Here is an 11,372-nt window from a genome sequence, read left to right on the forward strand (position 1 = left end):
TCCCAGAAACCATGTATTATGCAGCACTGTGGGCAAAACCATTAAATTTCCAGCTTGGCTGACGGCAGCCATTTTGGATATAGGGCTCTCACAAAATTTCCCCACATTTTTGTGAGGGGCACCCCGGCTAATTTTTTTCTTTAACCTTTATAGATGACAAATCCAGTGAGAAACGAACCTTCGCTCTCCACAGTAACGGAACTGCTATAGATGACCCAACTAATTGCCCATGGATTGAGAGAGTGTCTATCAAACTGGGGTCTGAAAGAAGAGGACCAGACGTGCATCACAACTGACAATGCAGCAAACATCATCAAAGCTATGGAGCTTAATCAGTGGACTAGACTTCAATGTTTTGGCCACAGGCTGCATCTTGCCATTGGTAAGTGTAAATGAGTGTGTGTGTGTGTGTGTGTGTATTAATTTATACATACAGATTTAATGTGATGATGTGTGCTTGTTGTTTTCAGTATAGTTTTTCTCGTTTTTTGCTTTGAAGCCCTTAAATACCTAGTTTGCATAATTAATAATGATAATAACAAGTAATAGATTATTTATTTTATATATTATATATATTCAGATTTATTTTATTTCATCAATATTAGATGAGCAATGTGTTATGTGCTTTTGATTATCGCTTTCCTTACTGTTGTCTATAATATGGTTTTCTTGGACTTACTTTGTTCTCTTGCTAGAAAATCTGCCTTGCAAAGTTTACCATTATTATCATTACATTTTCAGCCTGTAATGCTCATTTAATGTTTGTTATTCTTGTTATTTTTTTTGTCCAGAAAATGCTGTCAAAGATGATGCAAGAGTGAAATGGGCAACAGGAGTTTGTAAACAGCTGGTTGGCGTTTTCTCTCATAGCTGGAAAAAGAAGTCAGCACTGAAAAAGGCACAGCAAGAATTAAATCTACCCGAGCACTCACTGATTACAGAGTGTCCGACAAGATGGGGCTCAAGGCAGAAGATGATCGGGAGGGTGTTGGAGCAAAGCAAGGCATTGTCTCAGGTTCTGTCTGAAGACAAGAAGACACGTCACCTGGTCCCCACTTGGCAGGACACAGATGTCCTTGAGTCAATAAACAATGCCCTTGGTCCTCTTCAGGAGTTTACAGATGCCCTGTCCGGTGAAGCCTATGTAAGCGTGTCATACCTGAAGCCAGTTCTTCATCTCCTGAGAACATCAACCCTGACTGAAAGTGATGAGGACAGTGACCTTACCAAGGAAATCAAGTCAAGAGCTCTCGGCTACATTGAGGCTAAATACAGCGACCCAGCCACACAGGAGCTACTGGACATCACTTCGTTCCTTGATCCTAGATTCAAGACATACTACATCAGTGCAGAGAATCTCCCAGACATCAAAGAAAGGGTGAAGATCGAAATGGAACAGGTGGCACGAAAGGTAACTTGTCCTGTTTCTTTGTGTAGTTTAATAATACAAAATGCCACATCAATACAAGTGATATTTTTATTATATTGACTGCCATTTTTCAATGTTTACATAGAATGCCCAACTGCTCAAAATGACATCAGACTGCAAAACTTTGACAGCTCTCATCTCTGTGTTTTGCAGGAAAAGAGGGCTCGTGTCAGCACCACAGATGCCATGCCCCAGGGTGCAGCAGAGGCAGAGCCATCCACATCCACCGTAGGGAAGGGAAAGCGGTCATTGGGCAGCTTCTTGAAGAGCAGGTCTGTGCCTCCTCCTTCCTCCACTATGCAGTTGGAGGATGCCATTAAACAGGGTTCCTACACATTTGGAATTTCAAAATTCCATACTTTTCCATACCCAAATTTCCAGACTTCTCGGTTGTTGTTTTTTTCCAGAGAATATGCAACATCTGAGCAAATATATCAGTGTATCATATTACACATCATATTTAATTATTCTTAATAGCCGATTGTAGCCAAGAACCATAATGCAGTGATGCAAACACAGGTATGGTGAAAAAAGAGAGAGCCTCTGAACTTCTAGGGGGGTCCGGGGGCATGCCCCCCCGGAAGAAAAGTTTGACTATTTTAAAGTTAAAATACATCAATCTGGTGCACTTCGGGAGCAAATTTAGGAGGCTAGATATATGAAGAACTTTGTGTTTCTGTAAACAATTTTGGCCACAGTAAGCTAAATATCTAAAATATGCATTAACCAAGCTAAAAAGGCCAGAGAATGTCATGAGCAAAAGTCCCCAGTTTGCTTAACAAAGTGACAGTGTTAAAAAAAAAAAAAAAAAAAGCAATATAGGCTATATGTTAATAGGTCAGTATTAATATTTTATTGTTCCAAGTTTTCTATTTCCACTCTGGTTTTAAAACAGTTTCTAACAAACAGAGAGATGCTTTATAACCACACTAAACACATATCCTAATGATGATTTTAGCTGCATTTTAATGGTGTAAACTTTATTTTATCCTCAGAGTGACAGCTGACAGTGTGGATGATTTTACACTCTGCAGCTCAGAATAACTTGAGACACCTGATAACTGGAAATAAAAACTAAAGAAATAACCCACATTGTTAATTAGCTCCCATGATTATAAATATAACATTTCGATCAGATAGACCTCATCAGTCATTAACTACTTTTACACTCTTTGGTTCGGTAGCAGAAACAGTCTGGAATTATTTTAAAATTCTATTACAGTATGTGATATTAAGAATGATTTCATCCTGTCATCAAACTAAATAGCGAAAAATACTCTGTACTTAAGTCATAATAATTCTTAAATGTGCCTTAGCCTACTTTTAATATTTGTAAATTATTATTATTATTATTATTATTATTATTTCTAGTCTCTACATCTGTTAAATCAGACAAGCTGATGTTCGCAAAATTATTGACAAGGATTTTTTATCTGTTTTATCTGTCTTATTTTATTCAGTTGTAGCCTATGATTACAGGCTGTTGTTACGTAGTTGAAAATAACTGTTTTGCTGTCACTGAAACAGAAGTTTTTTACAGATAGGCTACCGTTTCATCTCATATGAGTATGAGTTCATGATGATGATGTCCTTCTAATTAACAACTCCGCCTCTTTCTGAAGAGGAGCCCTGCAGTGTGCGAGCCTTTTCTTTACCTGCTCAGCTTTCCACATTTTTGAGCTCAGCACCTGCACAATTTTGTTCGTGGATGTGCGTGCTTTTTGCTGCTTTGTCAACTCTGCCTCTTTCACATGAACATGCTCATTGCTGGAAAACACAGATGACAGAGCGAGTTGATAACCAGCTTTGTAGTACTGGTTATCCTGGATGGGCGCTGTTAGGCTCTGTGAAGCCAGCTCACCTAAAGAAAGCCTGGCTATGTTAAACGTGCATCGTAGTACAGGCCGACCGGGGGAGAGCGAGTATCAGAGCAGAGACAGTAGAGTGACAGACCGCGGGAGAGAGAAAGGCAGGCAAGCAGTGACACACATCCTGCGACTAGAGTTGCTTTACCTGCGACAGCTGTTTTATTTTTATTCTCTCCTTCCTCAATGCAGTTCCATCATGTAGCGTGACAAAAATAGGATTTATTATGAATCGTTAAGGGCATCTGTCAGTTAAATTATTTTTGGAAATACCTAATTTTCTATTTTAGAAAACAGTATTTTAGAACAGTGGTAATAGTCTGGAAACATACATATTTTTCCATACTTTATTTTTCATTTCCCATACTTTTTAATACCTGGAAATTGATCAAATTTATTTCCATACTTTTCCATACTTTCCATACTTGCGTAGGAACCCTGATTAAAGCTGAGCTGGACAGCTACCTGATGACTCCTACTATTGATGGAGAGGAAGATCCACTGGCCTGGTGGAGAGTGCACAATAGGCCCGTTTCCACCGCAGGAACTTCGGGGTAAATTTACGGGGCCGGGGCCGTTGATGCGTGTCTCCACCGCAGGAACCACCCCCGAAGGACAGAGTTCCGGAACTTTTACGGGGGCTAAACAAGTCCCTGCCTCGGGGTAGGTACTCAGAACGGCCCCGAAAGACTCCTGGGTGGGGCTTGGGGTTTACTTGGTGCTGATTGGATATACTCAAGGAGGGATGTGACGTCAACAGAAAGCAACAAAATAGCCGGCATTTTTAAAACTCAGCAGACGAGGGTTAGCTCGTTCATAGCTTCCACCGCCATGTAAAAAAAACTCACTAAATGGTCCGTGAAAAAAATATTTTTTCCAGCGGATATCTTAGTTATAACATGATTGAGCTAGCAAAGCAGTTTTGTGTTGATATGTGTGGTATTTATTCAGTTATGGGAAATCACGATGTCTAGAAAGCATCAGCTAACAGCAGCATCAAAGCTAACATCAGGACGTCATCTGTTAAAAGCCTCCCGTTGTCGGATACGACATGAAACTACTCCATTTAGCTCAATCATGTTGTAACTAAGACATCCGCTGGAAAAAATATTTTCTTCACGGGCCATTTAGTGAGTTATTACAGACACCGCTATCGGCTAACGGCGTCCCTACGTCCCCCGGCCAAAATGGTCGCGCAACGATTACGTCACATCCAGAGCCCGTAACTTTACAGGAACCTTCCTCGTACTCCGCTCTCTCAGTGGAGACACGCTGGTTGAGAGGGCTGAGCGAGAGGACGTTCCTGTAGTAGTTCCTGCCCCCCAAATACTACCAGGAACTTCTTCAGTGGAAACGGGCCTAAAGTTAACTTTCCATGGCTGAGCAAACTGGCTCGTAAATTCCTGTGCATTCCAGCCACCAGTTCGCCATCAGAGAGATTATTTAGTGCTAGTGGCAATGTTGTCACATGTCAGCGCTCATGTCTAAAACCATCAAAGGTTGACATGCTGGTTTTCTTGACAAAAAATCTGTGAAGAGTGATGTAGAGATGTCAGGGAAGCAATTATTATTGTTGATTTGAGATTATATTTGTTCTGCACTTTACCCTGACTTGTGATGTCAGTCTTTGTTAAAAAAGATATTTGCTGTTTTTCAGGAAAAAAGATTAGAAATAAGACCAATATTCTTGGTGAGATTTTCAGTTTTTGCAGTGTCTTCTATTGTTTACAGAGTAGATGTGCAATTTTTGGGTGATGCTAAGCCATAAATGAATGACCCACCTATTTTAATTTCTGACATATTTTTCAGAAGGGCAGAGGTAGGGTCATTTTATTTTAGTAAGAGTTTTATTATATTACCATTACTTTTCAATTTCCCCTAAAGATAGTCCAGGTTTCTTAATCTAGGGTTGAATAAAGTACTTTGACTGCTGCTCTAGATGTTGATAAGCTAGCTCTCTTGAGCCATAAAAGACTGACCTTGACCTACCTACTTGATTGTAAGACTGTTTACAAAAAGGCAAGATCCTTTTTTCCTTCATTGGAATTGTTGATTTCTTTTTCTTATTATTATTATTACATATTTAACAGTGCATCGTTTTGTTTTGGAATTTTTTTGTATTTTATTTAACTTTTTAACTTAACACAATTAAGATTTTTTTTTGCACTACTTGTTTTAAATTAAGACAGTCAAAGATGGTTCTTCTAGTTCTTCAGTTGTAATAACTGCTGTTGGTCAAGGACTTTAAAAAATGTACATACATGTTTCTTAGTTGGCAATAAATACATGTTGGAAGCAATTCTTACCTTTAGTATTCATCCTTTCATTAGAGTAAATAGCATTTAATGTTTTGATGGTATGGTGTCATTTTCTGTCATGTTTTAAATCTGTTACTATGGTGAATATTGCATGGAAGCTTGATTTGAAGAAAAATCGCGAATTAAATCGAAATCGCAATATCTGCCTGAAAAATTTTCCTAAAATCGTTCAGCCCTAGTTCATATTCACAATTAATCACAATCAGCAACACAAATGAATTTTAACAGTGAATAATGCTAGAGGGAATGAATGACTGGAAGAGAAATCAAATCTGAGACTTTTTGGCACATTTCCTGCACTGTAAAAAAAGTTAAGCCTTTAAGGCCATTAAACCTTATAATCAGAATAACTAAATCATAAAACATACATACATGTATATGTGACAGTATGGGGAAAAAAAGAATAAATGGGTAAAACATCATTAATACACAATAGCAATAAGCCAGCAACACTTTTAAGTGCATAATTTTAAACTAAAACAGAGTCAAATGGCCTTACTCTTTGTTGAACTCTTTGTCTTTTTGGCTGGCTTTGGTGGTTCTTCAGCCTGAGTGCAGAACGAAGCAGTCGTGTGACTCCTCAGGATGCCCCAGCTCTCCAACTGGAGACACTGCAGAGGAGGGGTTGGGTTGATTTCCTAATTGTTTATACTGATGTTGCTACCCTATCTTTAATGATATCTACCCTGGCTCTTGTTCCAAAAGGAGGATGAGAGCACATCATTTATCATACAGTTTGTCTATTATACGTCAGTTTAGGCAGAAGATCTGGATAAACAATTGCAATGTCTTCGTGTACTGCTCATTGAGTGTAATGTTGCAAATCAATGAGCAGCACTGCTTTGTAGCAATAGTGTTTTTTGTTTTGTTTTGTTTTTTTAATGAATTAACTTTATTTGTCAGTTATTTCTATTGCACGATTAGCCAAAAACAGACATTGTCAAGTAGTTACTAAAACCAGAAATAGTTTTCTAGGAAACTTGAGGACACAAATTCAATGACAATTGAAAAAAACGTAATTTCATCAGGACTGTTCTTTTTGTGTCAGAGGAGAGAGGTGGCTGGGGTATGACTTCCTTTTTTTGTTTATTTATTTATTTTTTTGACACTGGGTGTGTTCCATTTCAGTGTGCTGATGCATCGCTTAGTATGTAACAGCGAACACCCAAAAAGCTGTTTAAAAGGAGTGTAGTCTGTCGGTCAGCGGCTGCAACCACGGAACCATCAGCTGACAAAACAAACGTCGGTCTACAGGGAAAACACACGGTAGCTGGTTGCTCTTTAGCTAGCCAGCTACAATAATTGTAAATAGTATGCAGATTCCACCTACTTGGCACACTGTAGGCCAGTGTCCTGATGGGGCGCATTCCACTCTCTGAAGCTACAAATACTTTTCCTTGAGCCTCCCTGAGTGACTAAATTCTGGAATCCTGGAGTTGAATAAGGTCTCAGTTTTTCACTCTTGTGGTACATGCCTGATAGTTAGTGCAAAAGGTTTAGTTTTGGCCAAATTGTAATGGCCAAATCGAAATATCACTCAGTAAGTTTATATGGCATTAGAGGAAATCGATTTGTGTTCAACAAAAACCAGACTTTTAAAATACATGTAAACCTGTTAGTCCGACTGAAATACTAAATCAAATTTCTTAAATTCGGACTAACACACCCAAATAATGCAATTTGGGAGGCGAATTACACCTACATGTATACAGTCAATCAGATCCAAATTGGCCTAGGGGCTCTGCGCATGCTCCACAGTTTCTGTCCTGGGTTTTGACCCAGAAGCTGAAAGCATTAAACGCACAACGGAAGAAGTCAGTAACAACATGGCGAGAGGTACATCCAGAGCCATGCATTTTGGAGGGACCAATGTGGTACCAGTTTGCTGCTAGCTAATTGTGGCTAACTTGTTTGTCCATTGTTTGGTCTGTTACATAATAGGTCAACAGGAAAAAGGTCCACTATTAACAAGCAGAAAGGGGGCATATCGCAACCTATTGTAGCAGAGTCTGACATACTTCAGGCAAAAAATCGGTTTTCCTCCTGTGCTTGTACACTGGGACAGTAGTGCAATTATGTGGACTAGTCGAGCTATAACTGTAGCTCCACTTAACTGGAGCAGTGGAGGGGAACATCAAGACAGCAAATGAACTCAACACCTTTTTCAGCCGGTTCAGTTCCCTGGGTCGTCCCACCGAGCCCAGCGACTACAGGCCTGTGGCCCTCACCTCCCATGTGATGAAGGTCCTGGAGCGGCTGATACTGCACCGTATAAGACCTCAGGTGCCGCACGCCCAGGACCCCCTCCAGTTTGCATATCGGGAGAAAATAGGGGTGGAGGATGCTGTCCTGTACCTCCAACACCGGGCCCTCTCCTACCTGGACAAAGGGAGATGCGCTGTGAGGATTCTCTTCTTCGACTTCTCAAGCGCATTTAACATGATCCAGCCCCCCCCTACTACAAGAGAAGCTGACCAGCATGCGACCCACACCTCGTGACCTGGATCACCAACTATCTCACTGACAGACCACAATTTGTCAGGCTGGGAGGCAGTGTATCCACCACAGTGACCGGCAGCACTGTCTCCTCTCCTCTTTACCCTATACACAGCTGATTAGCACAGCTTAGAACTCTGCCACATGCAGAAATTTTCAGATGATACTACTATTGTGGCGTGTGTTAGAGGAGGGGAGGAGGAGTACAGGAACCTAGTGAAGGACTTTGTCCAAGGAGATGGTGGTTGATTTCCGGCGACCGTCCCCACCTCCACAGCCAGTCAGCATCGAGGGGGTAGAGGTCAAGGTTGTGGGATCCTACAAGTACCTTGGGCTGGAGCTGGCCAACAAACTGGACTGGTCACTGAACACCGACTCCATCTACAGAAAGGGGCAGAGCAGGATGTACTTCCTGAGGAGGCTGGCGTCCTTCAATGTCTGCACAAAACTCCTGCAGATGTTTTACCAGTCAGTGGTCACTGGTGTCCTCTTTTATGCTGTGGTCTGCTGGGGAGGCAGCACCAGGAGGAAAGACAACTAGCGGCTGAACAGGATCATCAGGAAAGCCGGTTCGGTTGTAGGCATTGAGCTGGACTCTGCGGAGGCAGTGGTGGAACAAAGAACTCGGTCCAGACTTCTGGCAATACTGGACAATGCCAGCCACCCTCTGCACACTGCCATCACACAGCAGAGGAGCAAATTCAGTGGCAGGCTGTTGTCACAGAGCTGCTCCACTGACAGACTCAGAAACTCTTTTGTACCCCGGGCTATCAGACTGTTTAACTCCTCTGGTAGGAGAGGAGAGGGAAGGGTGGAGGATGTGGGTTGCTAAGCACTTTAATATGGAAATGAGTCCAACAAGCACTTTAGCACTTCACTTTTTTACCTCATGTTTTTTTTAATATTTATTATAGGGTTTGTGTTATTATTATGCCTTTTTATGGTGTTATTATTGCTGTCTGTTTTTATTGTTTGTTTTGAGTGAATGTAATGCAGCTAACCACCTGAATTTCCTTCTGGATCAATACAGTTCTATTTAATCTAATCTAATCTGTGCGTGTAGTCATACTGACTATTTTAAACTCAGATTCGGTTATGGTTTTTTTTCTGAGGGAAATGTTCATTGCACATGATGTGTCCAAAGACCATTGGAAATTTGGAAATCTAACAATAATTTCTGTTCTTACAGTTTCTGGCTATGATAAATGGTGTAATTTTGGCAATTTTTATAGAAAAAATGCAGGCAGGCTTGAAAGACATGTTTTCTTCAAACATTGCCAGTAAAATAAAAATACAAGATACAACCATTTAAAGTTGAATGCTCCTCCTCTAAGCCAAAATAAAACACGTAAGTCCCTCCCCAGTGCTTACAAAAATATTTGACATGCCCCCTCTCTCTTAAGTAACGAACAGTCCCTAAACAGAAAACACGTGTGTGTCTTTGATTTCATAAGGTACTAGCCTATCATTTAGGCTACTAAGCCTAAATGATAGTCGCAACGCTATGTACATAGAAAAGCAGCCCCGTTGACTAAATGGTCGTGTGCGAAAGCTCTGTGATTAGCCTCTTCCAACCGGAAGCTTTGGGTTAGCGCATTAAAATGAAATGTGTTATGTTGAAAATGTTAAAAAAAAACAAAAAACAACTTATGTTTAAATTGCATTAGCTCGCGGCTATGTCGGGTGTAGTTAAGGTTAGAGAACTACCGTTACAGTCTGCCCTTTTTTCAGGTGGTATTCTTAAGAACACGTCTCGGAGTCAGGAGGACGGAGACACCCGCGTGGAGTTAACGTTTCACTTCCACCACCTCTTACGAACTATACTAACCTATGTTGGGGTATCATATCCAAACAGACCACATGTAAAATGTCGCGGAGGTTGTTTAAATGTTGTTACCTTGAGGGCACCAAGTCGCCCTACCCGCAGCAAGGAGGTCGCCATTTCGTGTTGCCAGTATTTATGCTCCGGTCGGAAACTGTGAGGTAAACACAACGGTTCCACAAATACACTGTAAACAAACCACAGGTTTCTTTTTCACTTCGTAGTCACCTCTAGGGCTGTATTATGATTGTATCCTCATAATAATAATAATAATAAAAATGATAATAATAAATCATTGTCGACCAAGGGTCAGGGTACCTTCAGGCAGTTCGTTTTTTCGTTTTAAACCAAAAACGAAAAAACGGAAATTCCCGTTTTTTCCTTTTTGGTTTAAAACGGAAAAAACGAGAAAATGGAGCCGTTTTTCCGTTTTTCTTATCAGAATCAAAAAACGAAAAACGACAAAACCAAATTCAAATAACAGCCCGAGCCCGATTTTGTTTCTTTGCAGATTCATTTTTTCATTTATTGTTTTGGACAAAAAGTAGAACTCATAGATATATATACATAGATGCCGCACCATGGCTTGTGGGATGCGTCAATACCGCCGCCATCTTGCCTAGGTGCTCTGACCGGTTCAGACCCATGTCAGACTCGGCAAAAATGCCACATTTTTGCTCTGCATTAGGGTGTACGAACGAAAAAAGTGTTAAAACCAAGCAGAAGGGAATGGCATTTCACAGGTAAGAAGTTGTTTTACAATATTTTACTGTTACGAACATGTTTAATGAGATATATATCTTAAAAACTGATCCTTCTTTTAAGCTAATCAAGTAAAGTAACTGTCCTGATCTGGTCCTAATGCCAAATTAATTTAACGCTATGTCACACAACTTAAAGAAAAAAGGTTAACATTTATATAATATTACTTATAAAATTATGATGCTTTGTCAAACAGCTATGTCGGTGTATGTGTTATTCCAAATTGTCAACTATCTGTTTCATGGCACCAACGTGACATAACGCAGTATAACGTTAGTAGTTAACTTGTGGCCTGAATTGTAACTACAAGTTATGTGGAACTGCGTTTTTCTGACACACTTATTTTGTGTGTAGTTTCCCAAAAAACACTGATAGAAGACGGGCATGGGTAGCAGCAGTGAGGAGAAAGGACTTTGTCCCGAGTGACTCCTCAGTCATCTGCAGCTGTCACTTCAGACCTGAGGACTTCGACAGGACTGGGCAGACTCCTAAAAATAATACTAACTACTGTACACTGTATTTTTTGTAAATATGACCTAATAATGTAAACAGTTCTGTGTCCAGGCTCCCATGAGCACTGTGGTGTTATACATATGAGATTAAAGCAAAATTTTGTGTAAACATGCAGCTCTAAGTCATTTATTTTCACTTTCAGATTCAGATTCAGATTCAGAATACTT

At 40.3% G+C, this 11,372-nt stretch overlaps 1 protein-coding gene across 2 annotated transcripts in view; it reads right to left on the bottom strand.

Annotated features, from left to right (window-relative positions):
- ndufv3 (NADH:ubiquinone oxidoreductase subunit V3) overlaps positions 1-10,151 on the bottom strand; it is a 16,971-nt gene extending 6,820 nt beyond the window's left edge. For both annotated transcript variants that reach the window (XM_050048326.1, XM_050048325.1), the window contains exons 1-2: positions 10,006-10,151; positions 6,112-6,223 (exon numbers count right to left, since the gene is read on the bottom strand). In XM_050048326.1, the coding sequence (XP_049904283.1) occupies positions 6,112-6,223; positions 10,006-10,050 (157 nt within the window). In that variant the 5' untranslated portion in view covers positions 10,051-10,151. The remainder of the gene's footprint in view (positions 1-6,111; positions 6,224-10,005) is intronic.
- Between the last annotated feature and the right edge of the window lie 1,221 nt (positions 10,152-11,372).

Source organism: Epinephelus moara, chromosome 7, assembly GCF_006386435.1.
Source record: "Epinephelus moara isolate mb chromosome 7, YSFRI_EMoa_1.0, whole genome shotgun sequence".
In the NCBI taxonomy this organism is placed as follows: Eukaryota; Metazoa; Chordata; class Actinopteri; order Perciformes; family Serranidae; genus Epinephelus; species Epinephelus moara.